Source organism: Aureococcus anophagefferens, assembly GCF_000186865.1.
Source record: "Aureococcus anophagefferens unplaced genomic scaffold AURANscaffold_2, whole genome shotgun sequence".
NCBI classification, from domain to species: Eukaryota; class Pelagophyceae; order Pelagomonadales; family Pelagomonadaceae; genus Aureococcus; species Aureococcus anophagefferens.
The window spans coordinates 1100440-1128169 of NW_008705562.1; the positions used below are offsets into that span (position 1 = coordinate 1100440).

At 74.7% G+C, this 27730-nt stretch overlaps 6 protein-coding genes across 6 annotated transcripts; 1 reads left to right on the forward strand and 5 right to left on the reverse strand.

Moving 5' to 3' along the window:
• Positions 1–7887: 7887 nt before the first annotated feature.
• Positions 7888–8592, forward strand: AURANDRAFT_61140 (hypothetical protein; the record flags this gene model as incomplete). The annotated part of the gene is made up of 1 exon (XM_009034759.1): positions 7888–8592. The coding sequence occupies one exon, from the start codon at positions 7888–7890 to the stop codon at positions 8590–8592; it is 705 nt and encodes a 234-aa protein (XP_009033007.1).
• Positions 8593–9079: 487 nt separating this feature from the next.
• On the reverse strand, positions 9080–10207 carry AURANDRAFT_61141 (hypothetical protein; the record flags this gene model as incomplete). The annotated part of the gene is made up of 1 exon (XM_009035182.1): positions 9080–10207. One exon carries the CDS (start codon positions 10205–10207, stop codon positions 9080–9082), a length of 1128 nt encoding a protein of 375 aa, XP_009033430.1.
• Positions 10208–17574: 7367 nt separating this feature from the next.
• On the reverse strand, positions 17575–18309 carry AURANDRAFT_20334 (hypothetical protein; the record flags this gene model as incomplete). Its single annotated transcript, XM_009035181.1, has 1 exon — positions 17575–18309. A coding segment is annotated over one exon (735 nt), but the record flags the coding sequence as incomplete, so codon positions are not given.
• Positions 18310–20310: 2001 nt separating this feature from the next.
• AURANDRAFT_20265 (hypothetical protein) lies at positions 20311–21333 on the reverse strand (the record flags this gene model as incomplete). The annotated part of the gene is made up of 1 exon (XM_009035180.1): positions 20311–21333. A coding segment is annotated over one exon (1023 nt), but the record flags the coding sequence as incomplete, so codon positions are not given.
• A 1671-nt stretch (positions 21334–23004) lies between these two features.
• Positions 23005–24462, reverse strand: AURANDRAFT_61143 (hypothetical protein; the record flags this gene model as incomplete). The annotated part of the gene is made up of 1 exon (XM_009035179.1): positions 23005–24462. One exon carries the CDS (start codon positions 24460–24462, stop codon positions 23005–23007), a length of 1458 nt encoding a protein of 485 aa, XP_009033427.1.
• Positions 24463–24763: 301 nt separating this feature from the next.
• Positions 24764–27673, reverse strand: AURANDRAFT_61144 (hypothetical protein; the record flags this gene model as incomplete). The annotated part of the gene is made up of 2 exons (XM_009035178.1): positions 24764–26935; positions 27227–27673. The coding sequence occupies 2 exons, from the start codon at positions 27671–27673 to the stop codon at positions 24764–24766; spliced, it is 2619 nt and encodes an 872-aa protein (XP_009033426.1).
• Positions 27674–27730: the final 57 nt, after the last annotated feature.

Sequence of the window (27730 nt, forward strand, 5' to 3'; positions counted from 1 at the left end):
GGCTTTGCTGCGGCGCCGCGCCGCGGCGGAGGGCGCGCGCGCCCCGCGCGCACGGCGACGGCGCGGCCGACGACGCAGCCCCCTCTCAATGATGTGTGCACCACGAGGGGCAGCGTCGACCTCGAAAGAGAGCATGGGCGGCCTCAGCCTGCGATAAGGCAGCCCTCCACCGAGCGACGATGCAATGGTGGATCTTTCTCGTCGCCGCCGTCCGCGGCGCGGCGGCGCTCTGCGCGAGCGTGAGCTTCACGGAGCACATCATCGACGACGACGCCCTCGGCGGCTACAACCTCGACGCCCTGGACCTCGACGGCGACGGCGACGTCGACGTCCTGGCCGCGTCCTACCACGACGACACGGTCGCGTGGCACGAGAACGACGGGGCCCAGTCCTTCGCCCGGCGGGTGATCACGGACGCCGCGGCGACGCCCCAGGCCCTCTGCGGCGCGGACCTCGACGGCGACGGCGACGTCGACGCGGTCGCCGGCGACATCGGCGGCAACGGCGAGCTGAACTACTACGAGAACGACGGGTCCATGTCCTTTACGGAGCACAGCATATCCGTTCCTGCTCGCGGCGCTGTCGGCCATCGTGCTCGCGTGGGTCCAGTTCGTGCTCGGCGAGGGCGGCAAGCGCCGGAGCGGCCTCGAGGGCGACTGCCTCCTGGCCTTCGCGGTCTGGAACGGCTGCTACGCGGTCCTCGCGGCCGCGTCGGCGCTCGCGCTCGCGTCAATCGAGGCGCCGGACGCCGCCCGGGCCGTCGCCCGCGTCCAGCTCGCCTACGAGGCCGTCGTCGCCGCCGCGCAGGGCGCGGCCTACGTCGGCTTCGGCCTCCGCCTGCTCGAGCGCCTCGACCGCATGACGGGCGAGGCCGACGCGCGCGTGGACCAGTTCCGCGGGCGCGTGCGCCGCCTGCTCCTCTGCGCGGGCGCGGGGAGCCTCGCCGTCGCGGCCTGCGCCGCGCTGTCGGCGATGCTCCCGCCGACGCCGCGCATGGCCTTTGGCGTCGTCGCCGTCGCCCAGCGCGCCGTCGAGGCGCTCCTCGCCGTCGCGGCGTCCGCGTTCGGCCTCCGCGCGTCCGCCGCGGGGCAGAGCTCCCTCTACTTCCCCCGCATCGCCAAGCGCGTGACGGGCTTCGTCGGGCTCCGGCGCCGGCGCCGCGAACTCAGCGGCGGCATCAGCGCCCTCGCGTCCTTTTTCCGGAAGGCGAGCTCCGCCGCGGAGCCGCGGGAGACGGCGAGCGGCCGCGTCGAGCTCGGGCACATCTACGGCGGCTCGCCGGGGGTCCGGGACGTCGTGTCGCCCATGGCGCGCGGCTCGACGGCGGGCCCCCAGGACGCCCGCGCGGACTCGGACGACATCTTCACGCCCATGGGCCGCACGGCCATCGGCAAGCGGGCGGCCTTCGCGGAGCCCGTCGCGGAGCCGACGCCGCGCCCGGAGGAGGAGGAGGAGCCCCTCCCGGAGGGGCGGGAGGCGACGACGGAGGACGAGAGCGGCGCGCGCTACTACGCGAACGCCGCGCGGAACCTCTCCCAGTGGGAGCGGCCGGCGTGCCTCGACGCGCCGACGGCGCGGTCCCAGCGGGACGTCGTTTAAATCACTCACCTGGATTTAGGGGGGCGCGCCGCGCGAGGGCCGCGGCGAGCGCGGCCCTCGCTGGCGCCACGCCGGCGGAATCAAACGAGCGCGCCGCTTCCCAGCAACTCCTCGACGCCGGCGTCGACGGCCGTCGCGTCGAGCGGCTCCACCGGAAGTCCGCGGTATACGGCCCGCAGCGACAGCTCGCGCGCGAACAAGACCATGGTGCTGCACCGATGTAGAGTCGCATTCGGCCCGCTCCCCGTCAGGAGTTGCTGGAAGTACAGGCGACGGCGTGCGACGTCCTCTATCGAATCATCGCCTGTTTTCGGCACGGCCGGCCAGGGGTCCCCGCACGTCTCGGGCCCGAGGAGCAGGTCCGCGGCCGCCATGCAGTGGAGCGCGACGAGCGGGTTGCCCGCGCCGTGGAAACTCACGTCGAAGTCGTTTTCGAGGCCGACCGTGCGGCCGTCGACGAGGGGCGACGCGCCGTCGCGCCGCGCGCCGCCGACGCGTATCCCGACGTCCAAACCCTCGAGGGTCGCGGCGACGGTCTCCGGCGGCGAGTCGCTCAGGATCAGCGCGTGGACGCGGCGCCCCGGGAGCCGCCGCGCTCGCAACTCCGCGACGACGCGGAGCGCGTTTCGCAGGTGCCCGCCCTGGCTCCTCATCGAGATCGAGGTGAGGGCCGTCGCGGAGGCGTTCACGGACAAGTCGGGGTGGATCAGGTCGCCGAGGCGCGTGTGGATGACGACGCGGAGCTCGCCGTCGGCCGCGCCGCAGTCGACCAAGGCGTCGCGGTCGACGGCCGCGTAGGCTTCGGCGGCCGCGCGGCGCTCGCCGCGCGGGAGCGCGTCGGTCGGCGGGAGCGCGTCGGTCGGCGGGAGCGCATCGAAGCCGAACCACTCGTCGAACGGCGGCGCGAGGAAGCACTCGAAGTGGTCCCGGAACAGCGCGTCGCCCGTGCGCCAGCGGCACGTTTTACACTGTGGCTTCTCCCTGCACGCGTTCTTCTTTTCGTCCCAAGAGCACGTCGTTTTTGCCGTGCAACGTTGCTGGCCGTGTATCCGTTTGCAGTTTGAAGTAACTGCACGATCCGCGCCGAGCCAATCTCGTTCGTGGCAGTAGAGCGACGGCGCGAAGCCGTCGCCGAGGCCGTCGACGTCGCGCAGGTAGACAGTGGCGTCGCTCACGTACTCCTGGAAGTGGCGCGCGCCCGGACCCGGGCTGCGGCGGTCGGCGATCATCTTGACGACGCAGTGTCCAACGTGGCCGAGGCCGTCGGGTGGTCCGCAACTCAGTCGTCGTCGGCCCGCCGGCGCACTTCGAAGACGGTCCGCGACCTCGAGGACGACGAGTTCACGCAGATCTGCCCCTTCGGCATCGTCGTCGCGGGGACGACGGCCTTCGATCATTCGCTCCTCGGGTAGGCGGCGCGCGCGGATGCGGCCGAGCCCCTTTGCCTTTGCGTTTTTGCGGTGGCCAGAAAATTCCCACGATGCCGTCATGCGTTTGCTGCAATCGCTCGGAAAGTAGCGTTTCAACTGCGGTAAGACGAAGGTCGATCCGCGCTCGCAGACGTGCTTCGACACGAGGGCAAAGTCGGGCGAGATCGCCGGCGCCGCCAGCGCGAGGCGCCACCATGACGCGTTGGTCGGCCGCGGTCGTCGACTGCGACGCGCGTCACCCACCGCGGCCGCCGTGGCGAAGGCGATCGCGCGGATGAGGTGCATGGTTGAATCTGCGGGGGAATCGACGCGATCGGGACTTTGTCTCCGGAGCGAGCGACCTCGTCGTCGAGCGGGAAGACGGGTGGTGGTCGGAACGAATCGAGCTCGGTTCGCCGATTTTAGGCGCTCGACGGGCCTCTTTTTCGACGCGTCGGCGTGACGGGTCGCGCGGGGGGTTGGCAAAGGGTCTGGGGGCGGGAGTGGCCCTTTTCGGCGCGGAGCGTCGCGTAAACGCTCGTGTGAGCGCGCCGCAAATCTCCACTACGACTGAGCACTGCATAGTCAGCGATTGGTCGGACACGGCGCTGGAGGGCCTGGCGGGTGGCGCAGGGGGTCCGTAGGGGGTACGGGCGCGCGAGTCTGTCCGTTTGGCGCGGGCATCGCGCTTCGAGCCCGCGCGGGCGCCTACTGCGCCGCGCCCGGCCGGCGCGCCGCGAAGCTCCGCGCGGCAAGGTCGACCCCAACGACGAACGCGCGCGCGCACTTTACTACGTCGGCGCGGCGTCGTTGGAGTCCCAGTCGTAGTCGAGGAAGGCGAGCTCCGGCGCGTCGAGGGCCGCGAGCGCGTCGCCGAGGGGGCTGCCCGAGACGTAGGCCGCGAGCCTCGCGACGACGCCCGCGTCGTCGTCCGCGAAGTCGGACCCGTACCAGAGGAGGAGCTTGCTCGTCGTCACCGTGGCGCCGCTGACGGACGTCTCCGACGCCACGAAGGCCCGCGCCGCGGCCGCGAGGTCGCCGTCGAGCGTCGCTTCGCGGAACAGCTTCACGGGCGGGCAGCTCCGAGCGCCGCAGTTCAGCGCGAAGTGGATCCGCGGGTCGAAGGGCCGCGCGAGCGTCGCCGCGAAGGTCGCCCGCCGCGGGTCGCCGGCGGCGAAGGCCCGCGCGTCGCCGGGCGCGCCGCCGCGCCGCAGGAGCGCGTGCTCGAGGTCGTCGAGCGAGAGCTCCGCGCCGCAGACCTCGTAGGTGGCGCCCGTCGCCCCGGAGAAGAAGGCCCCGCGCGCCGCCGGCGTGTCCTCCGGCGGCCCGAGGAGCGCCGTGCCGTGGAGCACGAGCGCGTTGTAGAGGTTCACGAGGCCCGCGTCGCCGCCGAGGTCCGACTCCGCCGCGGCCCGGAGCCGCGCGGCCGTGCCGACGAACGCGGCGAAGACGCTCGACGTGCGCAGCGCGCCGTAGTCGACGCCACCCTCCGTGACGTGGGCGTCGACGAGGGCGAGGGCCTGGCTCTGGAGCGCGGCCGCGACGTCGCGCGCGTCGCCGTCGTCGGTCCAGGCCTCGGCCGCCGCGGCCGTGAGCACGTTGAGCGGCCGCCCGGGCTCCGAGAGCGCCGCGACGTCGACGGCGTCGGCCGGCGCCGCCGGCGCCGTCGCCGGCGCCGCGGCGGCGACGTCGAGCGCGGCGAGCGTGCCGTCCGCGAGCGCGGCGACGACGTCGTCCGCGCCGCCGACGCGCAGGTCGCCGAAGTAGACCTGGGGCACGGACGTGACGCCGCTCTTCGCCTCGAGCGCCTCGCGCGCCGCGGGGTCGCCCACGTCCACGGTCTCGTAGGCGAGCAGCGCGGCGTCGAGCGCCCGCTTGGCGCGCACGCAGTGCGGACAGCCCGCCGTCGAGTAGACCGTCAGCGGCTGCGCGTGGAGGGGGCTTGTGTGCGTTCGTCGCGGCGCGCGTGCTACGAAGGCGACGACGCCGCGGGTGGCGAGGAGCGTGATCAGTCGCAGCATCGCAGAGCTGCTCGAGCCACGCGCCAGCGCCATCGGAGCTCTCAGTGAGAGTCTCACACGTTGGCGGCAAGTTTGCGGCAAGATGGCAAGTTGCCGTCGCGCGACGAACTTCGACGACGCCTCCGACGACGCACGCCCCGACGACCGCGCGGTAGATGCGTGCGAAATAAAATAAAACAAAACGCCAAAAATAAACGAGATGCGGCACCCTAGCACTTGCTGCACATGGCGAAGTAGTCCGCCGTGCGGTCGACGCCCGGCACGTCCAGGTTCGTCGGGTCCCAGGCCATCGGGTAGACGGAGTCGTTGTGGACGCGGTCGAAGCGCGCCGCGAAGACCGTCGTCGCGTTCTTGCCGCTGGGAAAGTGCGCGGCGTTGCAGAACCACTTGTCGCAGGGGTCGTCGAGCGTCTCGCCGCCGCCGGCCGGGTGCGCCTCGATGAAGGACCAGTTTCCCTCGCGGTAGATCTCGACCCAGTTGTGGTTGCCGTTCGCCGGGTCGCCGCGCCACGCCGGCGTGCCGACGAGCCGCGCGGGCACGCCCGCGGCGCGGAGAGCGGCGACGAACGTGACGCTCACGCCCGTGCAGGACGCGTAGCCGAAGGCGGCGGTGGACACGGGGTCGTAGATCAGGGGCGTCTGCGACGACTTGAAGACGACGCCCCCGAGGCGCGCCCAGACCGAGTCGGACGCGTTCGCGCCGTAGCCGTTGATCGCGGCGACGACGTCGTCGAGCGACGCGCCGGCCGGCAGCGCGTCGACGACGGGGTCCACGGCGGCGCCGACGAGCGCGCGCCAGTCCGTGCGCGGCTCGTTGACGCACGCGTAGGGCAGGCTGTAGTCGTCGAAGACGTCCCGGGGCACGGCCGCGGCCCAGGGCCGGCGCATCTTCGCCGCGAGGCTCGCGTTGACGCCGACGCTCGCGACGCCGAACTCGAGGCCGTCGACGCCGCCGGGCGCGCCGAAGAGGCTGTACTCGTTCATGAGGTCCCAGGGCGGCGCGTTGGCCCGCAGCCAGGCGAGCGCCGTCTTCTGCGCCGCCGCGAGCGGCTCGCAGGCGATGGAGCCGCCGGCCGCGGGCCAGGGCACCTCGTCCGTGCCGCACGACGCGGCGGCGACGGCGGGCGCGAGCAGGATCAGGCACGACAGGCGCGACATGCCGACCTCGACTCGGGCTTGTGGCAGTAAATATTCACGTTTACTGCAAGTTGCTGCTCGAGCAGGCTTTTAAAACAACCGGAGGGATGAAAACAACACAGGCGCCTACCTACGTCCGCGCGTCGTCGTCCGGGTTGATCGCGCCCGGACGCGGGTGATCCGGGTGGTCCACGTCGCCGATTTTGAGCGCGCCGTCGTCGCCGCGCGCCGTGCCCACGGCGACCGCGAGCCCCGCGGCGCCGCGCGCGCAGTCGGTCCCGCGGCCGCGCGCGCGCGGCGCGTCCGCGGCGAAGTAGCCGGGCGACACGGCGACGACGGTCGCGACTTCGCCGGCGTCCAGCCGCACCGCGCGGCGGCCGTCGACGCGGGACCCGCCGGCGACGTGCGCGACGCCAAAGGGCAGCGGGACGACCACGGGCCCGTCCTCGCCGACGGCGCGGACCGTCGTTTGCTCGCCGAGGACGAGCGCCGTCGACGCCGCGCGGGCGCCGAGCGCCGCGCAGCCCGCGCGGGGCCGCGCGTCGCGCGGCGCGACGACGGCGACGTCCGCGGCGCATGCCGCGACCTCGTCGCCGAGGGCCGCCGTCGCCGCGACGCGCAACGCCCCGCCGCCGTCGCGCGGCACCGCGAAGGACGCCCAGATCGACCGCCGTCGCCGCGCGCCGAGGCGGACGACGAACGCCCGCTCCTGGCGCCGCACGGCGAAGATGACGTCGTCCTCGTAGGGCGACGGCTCGAGGCCCGGCGCCTCCGCGCGGAACGTCACGGGACCGCGCAGCTCGACGACGAGGCTCTCGAAGATGGACTGGTCCGCGGCGACGGCGACGTCGACGCGCGCCGCCACGCGGTCGCCGCCGCGCACGCGTTTCGGCGCGTGCAGGCTGCAATTCACGCGCGCGCCGGCGGCGATCGGCAGCCAGCAAGAGAGCCAGCGCCATCTCATTCCAGCATCCAATTCATTCGGCCATGTAATCCCTTCACCTTCCCTGCATCGTCCTCATTGACTTTTTGCCCACGCGCTTGGCCGCCGCGAGCCTCGCAACTTGAGCCGCCGGCGCCGACGCTCCATCGCGCGCGTCGAAGCGTTCGCATGTCTCCGCTCCTAAAAACAATGCTGCGTGCTTTCGCCCTGCTCGCGCTCGCCGCATCGCTGCGGCCGACGGCGCGCGCGCCGGCGAGCGCGCCGGCCCGCGCGCATGCGAGCGCCGTCGGCCGGCGGGACCTGGTCGCCGCCGGCGTCGGCGCGCTCGCGAGCCTGACCGCGGCGCCGGCGCTCGCCGACGGCTACGGCGGCAACGCGACGGAATTCGACGCGGCCGCGTATTTCGGCATCTTCTCTTGCGAGGGCTGGGGCCAGCAGAGAATGCCGGGGAGCAACAGCTGCATGCCCAAGCCCAAGTCCTAAGTTCGCCGAGCGGTGGCGCGAGCGGTGGCGTCGCGCTTGCGCCCGCGGCGGCGTCGCGCTCGCGCCCGCGGCGGCGGCGGGCGCGGACGCTCGGGCGCGCGCGCGGCCGGGTACTAAACACGACGTCTCGATCGGAACTAGCCAATGCTCCCGCCGCCTGGACGTTTTCAGGCTTGAGGCTGCGCAGACCGGCGAGAATGGAGTGCCTCCACTTCAAACTTGCAGCGACGATGAAGTCGACGTCGTCGCTCAAGAATTCTCATTTGAGCTTTGCCAAGCCTTTGGGCTGCCCGACGATGGCGACCCAGGTCGAGCTCGCCCATGAAGACAGCGTCGCCGCGTTCTACAAAATTCAAAACTGCGACGAGAACGGCGAGTACCGCGCCAACAAGTACAACCGGACCCTCGGCACGGCCTTCCTGCCCCCGGCAGCCCACGTGCCCGCGCTCCCCGCGACGGCGCCGCTCGACGACCTCGTCGCCGCCGTCGCCGCGCACGGCGCCGTCGTCCTCAAGGGCGCGATCCCCGTCGGCGACGTCGCCGCGTTCCGCGCCGCGCACGACGCCGCGCTCGCCGAGCTGAAGCCGCTCAAGGACGAGCTCTACGCGCGGCGCGCGGCCGCGGAGCGGCGCGGCGAGGCGAGCGAGTCCTTCTACAAGGGCGAGCTCCGCGCGCCGTCGGGCCTGCGGCTGCGCACGACGGCCCGCGGCCGCTTCGACCTGAAGCACCTTGACCGCCGCGACGGGCCCGGCGGCCCGCTCGCGGCCGCGGTCGAGCCGCTCGTGCTGCCGCCCGCGTGCCGCGCGCTGCTCCAGCGCCTGATGGCGACGCCCTGGCGCGTGAAGACCGTCGGGTCCCTGCCGACGGACGCGGGCGCGTCGGGCGGCGAGTGGCACCGGGACATCGGCGAGGGCCCGTGTGGAAATCAACCACTGGTTTGGGGGGTCCCCACCAAACTTCAGAACTCTCTACCTCGATCAAATCGAAGTCGATTCGGCTGATTTTTGGACGAATCGATTGCTCTCATCGAGTTCTCGAAGCACAGCAGAAAGCCTTGCGTCGAAACGGTCGCATAAGCTCACATTGAAGTCGGGTTGAAGATTTGATTTCCACACAGGCGAGGGCCTCTGGGGCGAGGAGCTCGACCTGCGCCTGCCCGACTACTACTTCAACGCGCTCGTGCCCCTGGGCGCGGCCTCGCCCGAGGCGGGCACGGAGATCCTGCTCGGCTCCCACGCGGTCGGCCGGGACGGCGTCGCGGACCTCGCGCGGGCCGTCGCGGCCGCCGGCGCGGGCGACGTCGTCTTCTTCAACGGCAAGTGCGTCCACCGGGGCCGCCCGAACGCCGCGGAGGCGCGGCGCGACCTCGCCTACGTCGTCTACGCGGCGAAGTGGTTCGAGCAGGGCCGCGACCCGGCCGCGGAGCTCCCGGCCTACGCGTCGACCGCGCCGCCCTAGGGGGAGCAAGGCCGTCTCCCCCTAGGCGCCTTACCATCGGAGCGACGCGCAGTGGCCGGGGTCCGGCGGCGCGGGCGCCTCGACGTAGGCCGACGGGTAGCCGAAGCACCGGTAGTCCTGGCCGAGGCGCGCGAGGACGAGCCGCCGCGTCTCGTTCGAGAGGCAGCCCGCGTCCGCGCGGCCCCCTTGGACGAGGCCGGCCTTCTTCGCCACCTTGGCGCTCCGCGCGCGCTTCTGCACAAGGAGGCTGCCCAGCGCGGGCGCGTCGCGCACGTACGCCTCCGGGTCGTCGAGCGCGACGGCGAGCAGCGCGAGGAACGACGCGCGGAGCGTCTCCAGGCGGCCGACGAAGGCGACGTGGGGCCGCACGCTCACCGCGCGCGACTGCGAGTGGACGTGGTACGAAACGGCGTCGGTGAGGCGCGCCGGGTCGAAGGCGAGCGGGAGCACGTCGCGCACGAAGGCCTCGAAGCGCGCCTGGCTGCCCTCCTTCTCGAGCTTGTAGGGCTGGCGGCAGTGCCAGCCCGGCCCCGAGTCCCGCTCCCGCTCGTGGCCGCAGTGCGCGTTCTTCCGCTCGTCGATCTCGTGGTAGCCCGAGACGAGGCGCGAGAAGGGCTCCTCGACGAAGGTGAAGACGACGACGCGCCGGATGCCGCGCACGACGTCGTGCGTGTCCCGGCCGAGCTCTTTCTGGCGCGCGGCGAGCGCGGACATGAGGTCGCCGAGGAGCCGGCTCCCGGACTTGCGGATCATGAGGTAGCTCAGCAGCGTGCCGTTGACGACGACGTGGCTCAGCAGGCCCTCGCGCGCCATGGACATGGGCGCGAGGTGCGCGTTCTCCGCGGCGACGAGCGGGATCGCCGGGTCGCGGAGCTCGGCGGCCGACAGGTTCGCGCGCCAGCCCTGGGCCTCGCGGCAGCCGGGCATGCGCTCGCGGAAGTCGCAGGTGAGCCGCGGCCGCGGGTCGCGCGGGTCGTCGCCGCGCGCGTCGACGCGCGACGCCGGCGGGCAGAGCTCCGTGAGGTTGCTTATCCAGGCCGCCTCGACGCCCTCGGCGACCTCGCCCCCTTTCATGAACGTTCTCAACCGTCTTTGGTCATCGAAGGCTCCGCCGGCCGGAGGCGCGACGACGACCAGCAGGAGGAGCAGCGCGCGCATCGATTGTGTGTCATCCAGCTCGCCGGGGCAGCCTCTAATAAAAAAAGCAGTGTTCGTTCAACAAAAAGGATGAAGCTGAGTCAGACGAAAGCGAGATAGATCACAAAAATAGTATTCCCAATGTAGCCTAACTTACAATAGTAGCCTCGTGTGTCTCAGGATACTTTTTGGGGCGAGGCCGGGCCCGCATTGTGCGCAATGCAGGATGGTGTGGACGGGGCTCCGCCCGCGGTCGTGGACGACGCGAGCGATGGCGAGCCGGAGCAGACCACGCCACAGCCGCCTCCAGCGCCCCCGAATCCCAGGGCCAGGCGTTCCCTTGCGCACATGAGCGACGAAGAGCTCATGGCAGCGATCCAAGCGCAGGCCGCGCGGGCTCTTGCGCTCCACCAGCAGGCGTCGGCGATGCGACAGGAGGGACAGGACTACGCCGAGCTGATCCACGAGGAAACCGGCACCCGAGTCGTCCTGCCTCCCGCGATCGAGGACCCGATTCCGCCGCCGCCGGCGATCGCGCAGCAGTGCGTCGACGCCGCCGCCGCGGAGTTGGGCATCGGCGAGAACGACATGGACGAGCACGACGATGGTCGATGAGATCGGCGTCCTACGATCGGTGTGATACTCTCGGCGCGGCGCCCGGCTCGAAGCGCAGCTTCCCAGCGCGCGCGCGCGTCTCCCTGCTCCCCTCTGTTTGATTGTCCGAGGCGGCGCGCGAGCGCCCCCGGAAGCCGAGTGCGACACTCGGACCTCCCTGCTGTGGTGTAATACTCTCGGCGCGGCGCCCGGCTCGAAGCGCAGCTTCCCAGCGCGCGCGCGCGTCTCCCTGCTCCCCTGTGTTTGATTGACCTCCCCTGTTCGCCGGCGGGATATGTTAGTGCTCTTTTTTGATTGCTCTCCCACGGCCGTCGAACAACGATGTGCCCATAAGAAATACCACAGGAAGTCACATTATGAGCGGGGTCGAATTGGGGGGTCTTCGAATTGGGAGGGGCCGGGGCCCCGGGCGGGCGGGGCGGCGCGCGCGCGGTCGCCGCCGGGCTCGCCGATGCCGCCCGGGAGGACGGCCGTCAGACGCGCTGGACGGGGTTGCCCGCCCAGTCGCCGTCGGGCTCGGCGACGATGCCCGGGAAGACGATCGCGCGGCCGAGCGTCTTGAGGCGCGTGCCGCGCGGCAGGTGCGTGCCCGGCAGCACCTGGGCCTGCCAGGCGTCGAGGGCCTCGCAGTGCTCGCCGACGGACGTGTCGCGGAACTTGAGGTGCATGTTCGAGAAGTCGTGGCCGTAGACGTGCGCGGAGAAGAGCGCGCCGGCGCCGTAGGACACGACGTCGGCCTCCGGGAGGGCCTGGACGACCTCGGGCTCGGGGAAGATGCGCACGTTGTCGCCGACCGTCGCCCCGAGGGCCCGGAGGTAGGCCCGCTGGGCCTCGAACAGGAACCGCGCGGGCTTCGGGAAGCCGGGCAGGCGGCCGACGACGAGCGTCGCGGCCCAGGCCACGTGGCGCGGCCCCCGGAGCGCGTGGGCGACGCCGTCGTCGCGCGCCTCGCCCAGGAGCACCTGCTTCGCGCCGACGTGGACGAGGCCGAAGAGAAACGCGCGGCCGACAGCGACGGCGGCGAACAAAACGACCAACACGCCGTCCGCCGCGAGCGCCGCGCCCGCGCCGAGCCAACCATTGAGGAGGCGCCCCGCGGCGACGCCCGGCGGCGCGAGCCCCGCCGCCGCCGCCGCGACGGCCGGCGGGCCCCAGGGGGCCCGCGCGACCGCGCGGAGGAGGACGTCGAGCGCCCACCACGACGGGACGACGTCCGCCGCGAGCAGGGTCACGTTGAGCAGCGCGAAGAGGGCGCCGCTGTAGCAATCCCACAAACGCTCGCGGCCGGCGAAGGCGAAGACCGGCCGCGGCTTCCACGCGAGGGACGCCGCGCCGTCGCCGTCGCCGAGCGCGACGCGGCCGTGCGGCACGCGGCGCCCGGGGCCGACGACGGCGCAGGAGCCCGTCGCCGCGCCGTCCTCGAGGGCCGCCCCGGGCATGAGCACGCTCAGCGGGCCGACGAAGCAGCCCTCGCCGACGGCGACGCCGTCGAGGTGCGCGACGCCGCGCCGCGCGTCGACGCGCGCGGCGAAGACCGCGACGCGCGCGGCCAGGTAGGAGAAGTCGCCGACGTCGACGAGCTCCAGGAGCGCGTGGTTGCCTAAAAGCTCGCTGAGGATGGCCCCGCGGGCGCCGACGCGCAGCCCCAGCGCGCGCCAGACCGCGTTCATCGCGCCGCTGTACTTGACGAGCCGCGACGCGGCCGCGTCCGCGGCGCGGCCCCAGGCGTCGACGACGGCGTGGCGCGCGACGAAGGACGGCGTCAGCGGGACCGTGCGCCGCAGCTGGGACCGGACGTCGCCGAGGAGCAGGCACCGCATAACCCGCGCGACCGCGACGGCGCCGACCGCGGGGCCCGACACCGCCCACGCGGCCGCGAGCGCCGCGAAGGAGACGAGCCCGTAGGTCAGCGGCGGCTTCGCCGCCAGGAGGAACACGGCGTGGACCAGCGGCGATATTGCGGCCGCGACGACGCACGGCCCGAGCAGCGCGAAGGACGCGAGCGGCGCGAGGTCGAGCAACAGGTCGCCCCGGCCGCGCGCGGCTTCGCCGCCGTCGCGGCGCGGGGGCGCGGGCACGCGGATCGTCGTGTCGCAGGCGCCCGGCGGCTTCTCCTCGCCGGGCCGCGGCCGCTCGACGCCGCGCGACGTCGCGTAGGAGCCCCGCGGCAGCGGCCCGTCGAGGCCCGCGCCCGCGCAGACGACGGCGCCGTCGCCGACGTGGGCGCCGGCCTTGGCGTCGGCGCAGCAGCCGAGCCGCGCGTGGCGGCCCACGTGGACGTGGCCCAGCGCGACGCGCGTCGGCGTCCGGAAGGAGAAGGGCGCGCAGCCCGCGCCGACCTCGAAGACCGCGCCGTCGCGGATTGTTAATAAGTCGAAGCCGCCGAAGGTGCCCAGGGGCTCCGTGCCCGAAAAGGTGACGTCGCGGCCGACGTCGGCGCCCAGCGCGCGCAGGTACGCGGCGACGCAGCCGTCCGGTAAAATGGCTAGCGCCGCGCCCCAGAGGTCGGGCCGCGACGCCGCGTGCGCGTTCGCCAGGAGCGCCGCGCGGTAGCCCGCCGACGACGTCCACGTCGGGAAGACGCCGGGCCGCTGGTGCCCCACGAGGAGCCACTTGCACAGCACGGCCGCCGCGTGGCAGCCCAAAGCCCAGAGGAAGACGTAGAGGCAGCCCGCCGCGGCGGCCTCAGCGCTGAAGGCGAGCGTGCGCCCCGGGGCGACGTCGCCGCCGACCCAGGCGCGCGCCGGCGCCGCGCGCGCGGGGAGGAGCACGTCGACGGCGACGAACGCGCGGAAGCGGACGAGCCGCTCGAGGAGCCGGAGCTTCGGGCCGAGCGCGAGGCGGCCCGGCGCGTAGCGCTCGCAGGCGTAGCAGGGCAGGAAGCCCAACAGCAGGAGCTGGGCGCCGAGGGCGTAGGACAGCAGCGTGAAGAGGAGCCGCGTCGACCGGCGCGCGTCGGCCTCGGGCGTCTCCCGCTTCTCCTTCGCCGGCGGCGCGGGCGCCGCCGCCGCCGCCGGCGCCTCGTCGGCGCAGGCGCCCGCGAGGTCCGCGAGGCAGCGGCCGTCGAGGACGTCGACGACCGTGAGCTCGGCGCCGAGCGCGTCCGACGCGCGCCGCGCGAGCGCCGCCGCTTCCAGCGAGTCGAGGTCCAGCGCCGCGACGCGCGTGGCGCCGTCCACGGCGGCCCCCGGCGGCGCGTGGTGCCTGACGGCCGCGACGAGGCGCGCCAGCGGCGTCGACGCCGCGACCGCCGCTTTAGGGCACGCGTCGACGACGTCGCCGAGCGTCGGCGCGCCGAGCACGTCCGCGACGCCCAGCGCCGCGCCCGTGGCCTGGTTCACGTCGCGGACGATGGCCATGACCTCCAGCGAGTCCAGGCCCAGCGCCGGCAGGGGCGTCGCCGCCGTGATGGCCCCGTCCGCGGCGCGCGAGTGCGCGTGGAAGATCCGCAACACGGCGTCGCCGACGTTCGCCGCGCCGTCGTGGAGGCTCGCGTCGACGCCCGCCCGGCCCCTCAGGCGCGCCGCGAGGCGGTCCAGGAGCGGCGACGCGCGGCGGGCCGCCGCCAGGTGGTCCTCGGCGAACGCGACGGCGGCGACGGCGTCGGCGCCGGGCCCCGGCGCGCGGAGCGACGCGGAGCGCCGCAGCGCGTCGTCGAGGAGCGCGCAGGCGTCGCCGGATTCCAGCGGCACGAAGGGCGCGCGCGGGGTCCCGCCGCCGCCGTCCCGGGCCTTGGCCGCCATGCCGAAGCCCGCCCAGGGCCCCCACTGCACGGACACGAGCGCGGCCGCGCGCGGCCCGTGCTTTCGCCGCCGCGACGCCGCGAGGGCGTCGAGGGCCGCCGACGCGGCGCCGTAGTCGCTCTGGCCCGCGTTGCCGAGGAGCGCCGTGATCGACGACAGGTAGACCTCGAGCGCGAGCGGCGGGCAGCCCTGCGCGTCGCGCGCGGCGTCGACGGCGGTCGCGAGGCGCAGCGCCCCGCCGAGCTTGGGGTCCAGCGCGCGCCGCAGCGTGTCCCGCGTGCGCGACCGCAGCGCGCCGTCGTCGACGACGCCCGCGCCGTGGACCAGGCCCCGGAGCTCGGGGCCGAAGCGCGCGGCGAAGCGCGCCACCGCGCCGCCGTCGCAGACGTCCAGGGCGACGACGTCCACCGTCGCCCGCTTTTCCTCCGCGGCGGCGAGCAGCGCCTCGCGCAGGGGCTCGTCGGCGGACCGCACGGCGCCGCTCCGGCTCAGCAGCACGACGCGCGTCGCGCCGCGGCGCACGAAATGCGCCGCGAGCGCGAGCCCCACGGCGCCCGTGCCGCCGGAGATGGCGACGGCGCCGCCGCGCACGAGGCGCGCGCAGGCGACGGCGCTCGGCTCGTCGTGGTCGCCGTCGTCGACGCGGACGACGCGCCGCGCGAGCACCGCGCCGCCGTCGTCGACGCGGACGTCGTCGTCGCGCCGCTCCGCGAGCACCTCGGCGGCGACGCGGCTCAGGGGCGCGCCCGCCGTGGCCTCGACGGCCCGCAGCGCCGTCGGCGCCGCCGCGAGCTCGCCCTCGCGCCGCGCGGACCGCAGCAGCCCGAGGAGCGCGCCGCCCGCCGCGGACGCGGCCGCGTCGTCGCCGAGGCCCGGCGGCGCCGTCGCCACGACGAAGCGCCGCGGCGCCCGCGACCGCGGCGCCACGAGGGCGACGCGCAGCGCCGCCTGGAGCTCGCCCGCGCGCGCGGCCGCGGCCTCGTACGCGACCGCCGCGGCCTCGACCGCGGCCGCCGCGGCCGCGTCCGTCGCGCGCTCGACGTCCGCGGGCGCGACGAGCCGCGTCGCCTCGCCGGCGGCGGCGCGCGCCGACACCGTCGCGCGCGTTCGCACGGCCGGCGCCGGCGGCCGGACGCCGCACGCGAAGACGACGACGTCCCACGACTGCGCGACGGCGGCGGCCGCGGACAGGGGCAGCTCGGACACGGACCGCGCGCCCGCGTCCCGCAGGGCCGCGGCGAGGGCCCGGCCGCCGTCGTCGTCGCCGCGGAGCACGAGCACGTGCGTCGCCCGGGGGAACGCGGGGTCCGCGGGCGCCCACGCGGTCGCGTAAGACGCCGGCACCGGGCCCCGCGCGTTCTCCTCGTCGTCGTCGTCGGACGACGTCACCGCGGGCGGGGGCGGCGCCGCCGGGGCCCGCGTCGCCTCGAACCAGCAGGGCTGGCCCGCGAAGGCCGTCGGCGGGAGCCGGGGCGCCGGTCGCCGCGCGACGGCGAGATCCGCGCCGAGCGCGTAGAGGCCGCCGAGGGCTTTCAGGACGGCGCGCGGCTCGCCGCCGGCGTCCCTGGCGCCGCCGAGCGTCGCGACGGCGGAGGCGCCGAGCGCGGCGACGTGGGGCGCGAGGTGCGCCGCGGGGCCGACCTCGACGACGACGGTGTCCGCGGCGTCCGCGTCGAGGCGCCGCAGCGCCGCCGCGAAGGCGACGGGCCGCCGCGCCTGGTCGACCCAGTAGTCCGCCGTCGGCGCGTCCGCGAGCCGCGCGCCCGTGAGCGTCGAGTAGACCGCGACGGCCGCCGGCGGCGTCGCCGGCGGCGCGGCCGCGCGGACCGCGGCGAGGCAGGGCTCCACGCAGGCGCTGTGGAAGCCCGTGGCCACGCGCAGGCGCGTCGACGCGACGCCGGCGGCGTCGAGGCGCGCGACGGCGGCGTCGACGGCGGCCGCCGCGCCGCCGAGCGAGCACCCGAGCGGCGAGTTGTCGCACGCGACGGGCGCGTCGTCGCCGAGGACCTCGCGCACGCGGTCGACGCCGGCGCGCACGGCGGCCATGGCGCCGACGCCGGGCGCCAGGGCGCCCATGGCCGCGCCGCGGCCGACGACGAGCCGCGCCGCGCCGTCGACCGAGAGGACGCCCGCGACGCAAAAGGCCGCGACCTCGCCGAGCGAGTGGCCGACGACGGCGTCGGGCGCCTCGCGGCCGAGCCTCGCGAGGAGACACCGCGCGAGGGCGTACTCGAAGCAGAAGAGCGCGGGCTGCGACGTCGCCGCGGCCGCGTCGTCCGCGGCGCCGACGACGGCGCCGCGCAGCGACGCGACGTCGCCGCCGTGCCGCCCCACGGCGTCGAGCGCCGCGTCGAAGGCCGCGGCGAAGGCCGCGTCGGCGCCGTAGAGCGCGCGCCCCATGCCCGCGTAGGCCGCGCCCTGGCCCGTGAAGGCGAGCGCGAGCCGCGGCGGCGCGCTCGCCGGCCCGCGGCAGGCCGCGGCGGCGGCCGCGAGCGCTTCGTTCGCATCGTCGTCGCGCGCGTCCAGGGCCGCGGCCGCGCGGTAGGGCCGCGCCCTGAGCGGGGCCGACCGCGCGGCCGCGGCCGCGAGGCGCGTGGGCGCGACGCGGCCGAGGCGCGCGGCCGTCTTCTCGAGCGCCTCGAGGCTGTGGGCGGCGAAGGGCACGAGGACCGGGCCCTCGGCCGGCGCCTCGCGCGCCGGCACCCGGGTCCGCCCGACGGCGACGTGGCCCAGCGCGCCGCCGAAGCCGAAGGACGACACGCCGACGGTCGCCGCGGCGTCGCCGGAGAACGCGTCGGGCAGCTGGAGCACGCGGACGCGCAGCGCGTCCCAGGGCACGTGGGCGTTGGGCCGGCAGAAGTGGAGCGACCGCGGCGCGATGTTGTCGGTGGACGCGACGACGAGCGCGGCCTTGAGCAAGCCCGCGAGGCCCGACACGCCCTCGAGGTGGCCGACGTTCGTCTTCGCGGAGCCGCACCTCAGCGTCGCGTCGCCGCCGAGCTTCGCGGACCCGAGGGCGCCGAGCTCGACGGGGTCGCCGAGCCGCGTGCCCGTGCCGTGCGCCTCGATCAGCGCGACGCCCCCGCGCGCGGCCGCCCCGTCGCCGGAGAAGTCGCCGTAGCACGCGTCGAGGACGCCGGCCTGGGCCGCCGGGTTCGGCGCCGTGAGGCCGTTGGACCGGCCGTCCTGGCCGACGCCGACGCCGCGGACGACCGCCGCGACGTCGCCGGCCGCGACGGGCCGCAAAAGCACCGCGCCGACGCCCTCGCCGCGCACGTAGCCGTCGGCCGCGTCGTCGCCGAAGCGGCAGCGGAAGCTCGGGCTCAGCATGCCCGCGGCGGCAAAGGCGCCGGACCAGTGGGGCTGCAGCTGCAGGTTCGCGCCGCCGACGAGCGCGGCGCCGCACTCGCGCCGCTCCACCGAATTCCGCGCGACCGCGACGCAGGTCAGGGAGCTGCTGCAGGCGCTGTTCAGCGCCACGGACGGGCCCCGCAGATCGAAGACGTAGGACACGCGGTTCGGCGCGACGCAGCCGTGCCAGCCCGTGCCGCAGTACGCGTCCGCCTCGGCGCGGCCCTCGTCGACGGCGCGCTGGTGCAAAAAGGCGTAGTCGCTCGTCTCGATGGCCGCGAAGACGCCCACGCTCGCGTCGCGCCCGCGAACCCCGCCGGGCGCCGCCGGCGTGCAGGGGAGCCCCGCGACCTCGAGCGCCTCCGCCGCGCACTCGAGGAAGAGGCGCTGCTGCGGGTCCGTCGCGGCCGCCTCCGCCGCGGAGACGCCGAAGGCCGCGCGGTCGAAGTTCCGCAGGGTGTCGCCGGCGAGGTAGGCGCCGGGGAGGCCCGTGTGGGGCCGGTCCGCGGGCGGCTCCGCGAGGACGCAGTCCGCCTCGGCGACGAACAGCGCCCAGAGCTCCTCCGGGAGGTCCGCGCGGCCGGGGAAGCGGCAGGCGGCGCCGGCGACGACGAGGTCCGCGCGCGCCTCCGGCGCGACGGCGCGGGGCCGCGGCACGGCGGCCTCGGGCGCGCCGCCGAGCCGCGCCGCGACGCCGTTCAACGTCACGGCCTCGTAGACGAGCGTCGGCGACAGGTCCTCGCCGAGCGCCTCGCCGAGCGCCGCGACGAGCTCGACGGCCTTGATGGACGTGAGCCCGAGGCTCGCGAGGGGCGCGTCGTCGTCGTCGGGCTCCTCGCCGAGGAGCTCGCGCAAAATCGCGCGCGCGGCGTCGAGCACGTCGCCCCTCGACCGCGGCCGCGCGGCGGACGCCGCGGCGGCGAACCCGGCGCAGAGCTCGCGGGCGAGGGGCTGGGCCTCGGCCCGCGACGCGGCGTAGGCGCGCCAGTCCGCGGGGACGACCGCCGCGTGGCACTCGGTCCGCCGCCGCGAGCCCGCGAGGTCCGCGAGGACCGCGAGCCCGGCCTGTAGCGGCACGAAGCCGAAGCCCGCGCGCTCGCGCGCCGCGCGGAAGCCACCGCCGAAGCGGTGCGCCATGCCCGCGTCGGCCCAGGTGCCCCAGGACACCGCGAGCGCGGGCAGGCCCGCGCGCGCGCGCGCGGCGGCGAGGCCGTCCTGGAACGCGTTCGCGGCCGCGTAGTGGGGCAGCCGCGGCGCGCCGAGCAGGCCGTAGACGCTCGAGAAGAGGACAAAGGTCGCGACGTCGTGGGCGAGCGACGCGTCGTGCAGGCGCATGGACCCGTCGACTTTCGCGCGGAGCACGTCGTCGAAGTCGCCCCAGGCGACGTCGCCGGCCGCGGCGTCGCCGACGACGCCCGCGAGGTGCCAGACGTGCAGGGGCTCGCCGTCGGCCCGGAGGCCCGCCGCGCGGTCGAGGAGCGCGGCCGCGTCCGCTTCGAGGGACACGTCCGCGCGTTCGAAGACGACGCGCGCGCCCGTCGCCGCCGCCAGGTCGTCGAGCCGCTTCTCGAGGGCCGGCGCCGGCGGGCGTCGGCTCGCGAGGACGAGCGTCGCGGCGTCGCCGCCGGCCCGGGCGAGGAACTCGGCCCACGCGGCGCCGAGGCCGCCGGCGCCGCCGGTGACGACGTGGACGCCCCGCGCGACGTCGCGCCCCTCGGGCCGCGCGGCGCGCGCGACGAGCGCCGGCGCGAGGCGCCGCCGCCGCCGGTAGGCCGCCTCGCCCCCGCCGCCCGCCCCGAGCTCCGCGAGGACGGCCGCCGCGTCGGCGTCCGCGTCGGCCTCGCAGGGGCAGAGGTCCGCGAGGCGCGCGGGCGCCTCGAGCTCCTCGGCGGCGCTGCGCACGAGGCCCCAGACCGCGGACCCGGCCAGGGCCGGGGACGGCTTCGCCGCGGGGACGCCGTCGAGGGCCGCGTCGTCCGCGGCGCCGCGCGTCGCGACGACGAGCTCGAGGTTCCTTCCCGCGACCGCCTGGACGACCGCGAGCGTCGCGAGGAGCGCGCCCTTCGTCGCGCGGGCGACGGCGTCCGCGCCGTCGTCGACGTCCGCGGCGGCGCTCGGGCGGAGCGCGGCGAGGGACGCGACGCCGGCCCACGCCGGCCGCGCCGCGAGCGCGGCTTCGACCGCGGCGCGCGCGGCGTCGAGGGGCGCCGCGGGGAGGTCCAGCACGTCCGCGGCGGCGCCGTCCGCCTCGAGCTGCCGTCGCAACGCCGCCGCGACGCCGCGGCCGTCGTCGACGAGGAGCCAGGGGCCCGGTGTTCTCTCGTTCTTTGCGAGCGGCGCGTCCCGCCAGCGGACGTCGTAGACGTGCTCGCCCAGGGCGTCCTTCTCCTTCGCCGCCGCGGCGTCGACGCGCCGCTGCGCCGCGCGCTTCTTCAGCTCGGCCTTGGCGACCTTGCCCGAGCCCGTCATGGGCAGGTCCGCCCGGGCCATAAATTCGACGACCGCGGGCACCTTGAAGTCCGCGAGCTTGCGCGCGCAGTGGCGCCGGAGGTCCGCGGCCGCGACGGCGTCGTCGGCGCGGACGACGACGGCGAAGACGCGCTCGCCCAGGGCGCCGTCGGGGACGCCGAAGACGGACGCGAGGACGACGCCCGGGTGGTCGTGGAGCACGCGCTCGACCTCGACGCAGTAGACGTTCTCCGAGCCCACGAGGATCATGTCCTTGGCGCGGTCCGTGATCGTCAGGTAGCCGTGGGCGTCCACCGTCGCGAGGTCGCCCGTGCGGAACCGGCCGTCGAGCTTCTCCCGGCCCTCGTAGCCCGCGAAGACCGTCGGCCCTTTGATCGCGACCTCGCCGACGCCGCCCTTCTCGTCGACGAGTTCGACGTCCACGAGGGAGAAGGGCCGCCCGCTCGAGCAGACGAGGTCCAGCGTCGCCGCCGGGCCGACGCGGTCGCGCGTCGGCCCGTCGACGAGCGACGTCGAGATCTTGCCGCAGCACTCCGTCATGCCGTAGGACAGGAAGAACTCGCAGCGGAAGGTGTTGAGCGCGTCGAGGACCGTCGCCCGCGACAGGGGCGCGCCGCCGCAGGAGAGGAGCTCGAGGGACGACCAGTCCGCGGCTTTGACGGTCGCGTCGGCGAGGAGCAGCGTGACCATCGTAGAGGCGAGGTTCGACGCGGTCACTTTGCGCTCCGCGACGGCGTCCCCGACGCCGCTCCCGGAGAAGCCCGGGATGGCGACGTGCCGGCCGCCGACCCAGGTCACGGCGAAGATGGCGTAGGCGTCGACGAGGTGGAACATGGGCGCCGCGTGGAGCCAGACGTCGCCGCGCTGGAGGCGGTGCTCGACGGCGCAGCCGAGCGCGTGCAGCAGCACGTTCCGCCGGCTCAGCACGACGCCCTTGGGCCGCCCGCTCGTGCCCGACGTGTAGTACATCTCCGCGCCCGCGGCGCCGTCGTCGAGAAACGCCGCGCGCGCGGCGGCGGCGCCGGACGCCGCGGCCTCGTAGCGCTCCGAGAGCGCGAACGTCGCCGGCGCGCCGTCGGCGCCGGCCCAGAGCGCCGCGCGCACGTCGAGCGGCCGCTCGGCCCGGGCGGCGTCGACGAGGGCCTCGTGGCGGGCGTCGACGACGAGCGCCGCGCAGGCCGCGCCCGGGGCAGTACGCGAGCTCGTCGCCGGAGAGCCGCGGGTTCAGATTCAGCGCGACGAGGCCCGCCCAGCCGGCGACGGCGTAGTGGGCCTCGAGCGCGACGGCGCCGTTGGGCGCCAGGAGCCCGACGCGCGCGCCGGGTCGCAGGGACGCGGCGCGGAGGAACCAGGCGCCGACGCGCGCGGCGCGCGCCGCGGTCTCCGCGTAGGTGCGTTCCGTCTTCGCGCCGAGGTCCGCGACGGCCCAGCCGTCGGGCCGCAGCGCGAGCGCGGCTTCCAGCGGCGCCCAGAGGTCGCCGCCGGCGTCGGGTGCCGCGAGCGTCGCCGTGAGCAGCGCGGAGGCCGCGGCGGTGTCGCCTGCGCGCGGCGGCGCCAACGCGCTGGCATGGTCGTCGAGCTGCGTCGACGAGCTGGCTTGCCCACTCTGGGACCAGAGCTCCGCTTGCCGCTCCGCGCTGGAGCGGGCGGGCAGCGACAGGCTTCTGGGCGCCATCGTGGGGCAGCGTTTAGTTGAGAATTGTGTGATGTCATCATTTATTGCATGCAAGTTGGCCGCTATCAAAAAGTTTGGACGCGGGGCTGGAAAGACCCGGCCGCAGTCGGCGGCGCGTTGCCTCGGCCGCGCCAGCCATGGCCTTACTTTGTACGGCTGCTGAACGCGGAGACATCGACGCGTTGCGCGCGTTGGTGGCGCGGGGTGCCGACGTGAATTTAGCGCAGGGCGCGGCACTGAGGCGGGCCGCAATGTATAATCAGACAGCAGCCGCGCAATTTCTGCTCGATCACGGGGCCGACGTCAACGCTGCAGGAATCGGCGATCGGGACGGGATTACCGCGCTTCACTTAGCGCGTTTGGCCAGCACGAGGTCATGGCCGTTTTGCTCGCGGCCGGCGCGAACGTCCACGCGCGCTCGGACGATGGGCTCCCTTGGCATACACTCTTGACAGAAGGTCGAACATCAAGTGCTGCGCGCTTCTCCTCGCCGCCGGGGCGGACGTCGACGATTGCGGCGAGGACTACACGCCCCTCTTCTGCGCAATTGAGGAGGGGCGCCGCGACATCGTCAAGATGCTTCTCCGCGCCGGCGCAAAAGAGATCGCCGCCGCCGACCTTCCGGACCGTGATTTCGACCGTGATTCCGACCATGATTTCGACCGCCACCGCCCACGAAACGAGCACCTAGTTCCCGCTCCAGGCTTTGATGCCGCCTTCGAAACGGTGGACGCCATCCACGCCGCGGGCGGCTGGGCGGAGTATGTCAAAGCGCACCGCCGCGTGCTCTCGAGCTTTGTCTCCAAGCTCGCCTCCCCAAAGCCCCGCAAGGGGCCGCGGCCCGTGCGCCAGAGCTACTATCAAGTGCCCGCGGCGCGCCCCTCCTCCGTGGCCCGCCCCATCCCCCTCAACGCCGCGAGCCTCGTCGTCGCCTTCTGGTGTCCGCCGGGCGGTTACTAAAAAATTTAGGGTGCCGCGGGCGGGCAGCCCAGGAACGCGCCGATGCCCGCGAGGACGTCGGGCTGGTGGCGGACCTTGGCCGCGAGCTCCGGGTTGACCCGGGCGTTGGCGGCGACGTGGGCGCAGCCCGCGTCCCGGAACAACGTCCAGTCGCACTGGAGCGGGCAGTTGATGGGCTGGCCGACGAAGCCCGCGTAGCCCGTCGCCGGGAACGGCGACGGCGCCGCGTCCGCGAGGAAGGACCCGCGCTCCGCGGCCGAGTGGTGGCAGACGTTCTTCGCGTTGCACAGGGGCCGCACGACGCGCTCCAAAAAGTCCATGTCGTCGCCGTAGCCGAAGGGCCGGCCGAGGCCGTTGACGAACGCGACCATCTTCTCGTAGATCCGCGGCACCGGCGGCGCGCGGCCCGACGCGCGCGCGCCCCACATGCCGCCGAGCATGCGCGTCGCGTCGTGGGGCTTTTCGTGGAGCACGTGGAACTGGCGGCCGGAGTCGAGCCAGGCGCGGACGGCCGCGGCGTCGCGCGGGTTCAGCCGGCTGTCCGCGTCCCTAACCGCGACGGCCTCGACGCCGGCGTCGCCGCAGGGCAGGAAGCGCAGCAGCATGAGCTGCGCCTCGCGGCACTTGCTGGAGACGAGCCGGAGCTCGGCGCCCGCCGCCGTCAGCGCCGCGCAGGTCTCCTCGGGCACGTCGCCGGGGGTGCAGTAGACGACGCACTTCCAGTCCGGGAGCAACGCCTTCGCCAAATGCGCGTTCTGCACCGCGCCCGCGCAGTAGATGGGCTTGGCGCCGTAGAGGCAGAAGGATAACACTTTCCGCTTGAGCACGGTGGCCCGCGGCTTGACGACGGGCCCCAGGAGGAGCGCGAGGTTGTCGGGCCAGGCCGCGGGCGGCGGCGGCGGCTTCGGCGGCGGCGCGCCGACGACGGCCGACGCGCGCGTCGCGGCGGCCTCGGGGGGCGCGTCGGCGTAGATGCCGCCCTTGGGCGGCGCGACGAAGGGCGTGCCGTCGTCGCGCTCCTCCTGGTCGTCGGGCTCGTCGTCCGTCTCCTCCGCCGCGTCGCTCTCAGACGCGTCGCCGCCGTCGTCGATGCCCGGCACCTCGTTGACGCGCTCCTCGGCCTCGGCGAGGCGCGCGGCGACGGACGCCACGTAGGGCGCGAGCTCGGCGCGGCTCCTCGCGCAGTAGTCGCCCGCGTCGCCCGCGAGCCGCTTCCGGCTCTCCGCGAGGTCGACGACGACCTTCTTGAGTTGTCTTACCGCGCGCTCCTCGTCGTCGTCGCTGTCGCTGTCGAGCTCGCCGGCCTCCCGCGCCGCGAACTCGACCGCGGCCTGCTCCACGAGGCGCGACGCCGACGCCATGGTCTCCTCGGCCTGGATGGCCAGCTCGAGCACGTCCACCGTGGACTTGCAGCGCCGCTCCTCGCCCGCGAGCGCCTCGCCGTCGAAGACGCTGCGCTCCATCACGTCCCGGAGCTCGGAGAGGGCGCGCTCGTCCACGGTCTATGAATTACGGCGTACGACGCCCCAGTGGCGCCTCTGCCTCTCGACTTTGCCGCTCCCAAGTCCGAGAGCCGATGTTTCATGAAGGGTTCAGTCAATCGCGCCGCGTCCAGAGGGGGCAGCCGCGCGGCGTCTCGTCCGCAAGCGCCGCGCTTTCCCCCCGTCCGCCGCCGTCGCCGCGGAGCGCGCGCGCGTCGTCCGCAGGCCGCGCCGCCGGCGGCGGCCCCGCGCGGCGCGGGGGCCGCCGGAAGCCGCGGGACCGCTACCGCGCGAACGCGTTCGCGAGGGGGTCGTCGCTCTTCTTCTTCTTCTTCGCCTGGGGCTTGGGCGCGCCGGGCGCCGGGGGCCGCTTCACGGGCTTGGCCCCGGGGGGCGGCGGCATGGGCGCGCGCTTCACCGGCCGCGGCTTGTCGCTGTTCTCGGTCTCGGACCGGGGCCGCTTCTCGCCCGCGCCCGGCGACGACGGCGCCGCCGACGACGACGCGGCCGCCTCCTCCTTGGGGGACGCGGGCGCCTCCTTCGGGGGCGCGCCCTCCGCCGCTTTCTCCTCCTTGGGGGGGTTCTCCTCTTTGGGGGGCTTCTCCTCTTTGGGCGCCTCCTCGGCCTTGGGCGCCTCCTCGGCCTTGGGCGCCTCCTCGGCCTTGGGCGCCTCCTCGGCCTTGGGCGCCTCCTCGGCCTTGGGCGCCTCCTCCTTGGGCGCCTTGGGCGCCTCCTCCTTGGGCGCCTTGGGTGCCTCCTCCTTGGGCGCCTCCTCCTTGGGCGCCTTGGGCGCGTCGGCGGCCTCGGGCGCGTCGGCCTTGGCCGCGGCCTTGGCCTTGTCGCGGTCCTGCTTCTCCGCGTGGGCCGCCTTGAGCTTGGCCTTGAGGCGCTTGAGCTTGTCGACGGTCTTGGCGTCCGTGGACGGGTCGCGCGATGCCTCCTTGATGAGGCCCACGAGGTCTGCGAGGAGCGCGCCGTCGGCGACGATCGCGTCGACCTTCTCGTTGAAGATCTTCAGGAGCGCGACGGCCGCGACGCGCGGGTTCTTCTTCGCGCCGACGACGGCCGTCCGCAGGGCCGCGACGAGGCCCGCGGCGTCCTCGGGCACGTGGACGGGCACGGCCTTGGGCGGCGGCGGCCGCGGCGCGGGCGCGGGCGCGGGCTTGGACGCCGACGCGCCGACGGGCGCCGCGGACGCCTTCGCGTCGGCCATCTGCTTCCAGACGGGCACGCCCGACGCCCGCGACGCCTTGAGCCGCTCCTCGCGCTGGGCCTCGCGGGCCTCGTCCTCCTCCTTCTTCGCGCGGCGCCGCGCGGCCGCGTCCTCGAGCTTCCGCTTCCGGTCCTCCTTCGACGGCGGCGGCGCGGCGACGGACGGCCGCAGGGGGTCGGCCTTGGGCGGCGCCTTCTTCTTCGGCGGGTCGCCGTTCTTCCGCAGGCGGCCGCCGCCCGCGGCCTTCTTCTTCGCGGCCTGCTTCCGGAGCGCGACCACGTCGTCGTCGCCGTCGCTGCCCGCGCCCGCGGACTCGTCGTCGGACGGCGCGCGCGCGCCGTCGTTGAGGAAGTCGTCGTCGTCGGCGTCGGACGCGGCGCGCTTGGACGCCTTGGGCGCGGCCTTCTTCTTCGGGGCCTTTTTCGCCGCGGCGTGGATGCCGCAGCCGTTGCGGAGCGCCTTGTCCTTGGCGACCTCCTCCCGGGCCTCGGCGACCGCTTTCGGGAAGGCGAGCTCGTAGCGCTTGGGCTTGAACTCCTTGGCCTGCTTGTCCAGGCCCCGTTTCAGGCCCTCGTCCCAGGGTACGACGTTCTTGGTGGTCTCGAAGGTGAACCGCTCCGACGCGTCCATGCCGTAGAAGACGCAGCAGTGGCGCTTGCCCAGGTGCTTCATGGCCTGGGCGTTGATCGCGCCCTTGGTCCAGCGCGGGTCGTAGATGATCGACGGCCAGTGCTTGAAGCCCTGCGACGCGACCCAGCAGACCTCGCCGAACAACGCCGTCCACTTGCCGTCGAGCGCCTCGACGCGCGCGTCGTCCTTGTGGGGCGCGCGCTCGCGCCGCGCGAGCTCGTCGTCGTCGACGGACTCGTTGTCGTCGCCGCCGTCGTCGCCGTCGTCGTCCTCTTTGTCGGACTCGTCGTTGTCGATGTCCTCGACGCCCTCGGGCTCGGCCTCGGCCGCGGGCGCCGGCGGCGCCTGGTACTTGGCCGCCGTCTCGATCATCGCCGCCGTGAGCACGGCCTTGTACTCGCTCTTCAGCCGGGCGCCGCCGTCGGCCTCCTTGAGGTGCGCCGCGACGGCCGTGCGCACCATCTTCGCCGTCAGCGTGCCGTCCGCCGCCGCGGCCTGGAGCGGCGCGTCGCTCGCCATGACCGCCTCGACGGCGGACGTGACGATGTCGGCCGACAACGGAGCGGGCGCCGCGGCGTCGCTCATGGTGGCGACGCGCGCGGCGGGACGACGCTGTGGTCGTCGGCGGCGCCTCTCGCGATGCGCCCGCGCCGCTCGCAGGCGCGCGGCGCCCGACCGTGTGACACCGTCTGGCAGTCCTCCGGAGGACGCCTCGCAGGTCTCCGCGGACGACGTCGCCGCCAACGCGCGCTGCGCGTGACGAAACGAAACGCAACGAAACGCAACGAAGGAAAGACGACGGCGCTAACGACGGCCGCGCGTCGACACGACGCGCGCTCAGCCGTAGTGCTCCAGGCCCGTGTTGCCCGCGGCGTCCTTGAGCGCGTCCTCGAGGATGTTGACCATCATGTAGAGGTCGAAGTCGGCGAGCATGTGCGTGAATTTGTCGTAGATCTCCTTCTGCTCGTCGTCGAGCGTGTACGCGTTGCGGAGGATCTGCTTGCAGGTCTCGCTGACCTCCTCGCCGTCGTCCTCGTCGAGGCCGTCGATGGTCGCGCGGCCGTCGCGCGTCGCCGGCCGCGCCTTGGCGGGCGACTCGGCGCCGGCCTTCTTCCGCGACCGGGGCGCGGACTGCGGCCGCTTCTCCGTCGCGAACGGCGGCGGGTTCCGGAGCGTCCGCGGCGTCCGGTTGTCGACGACGGAGCCCTTGCCCTTGCGCGCGGCCATGACGGCGTGCATGCGCCGCGTGTGGTGGACGTAGTTGTACTCGCTCTCGACGGCGCTGAGAGGCAGGTCCTTCCAGGACTTTTTCAGGTCGAAGAGCTCCTGTTTGGGGTTGTGGTGGGGCATCTTCAGCTTCGCCGTGTTCTTGGGCATGATGGGGATCTTCATCGCCATGGTACAAAC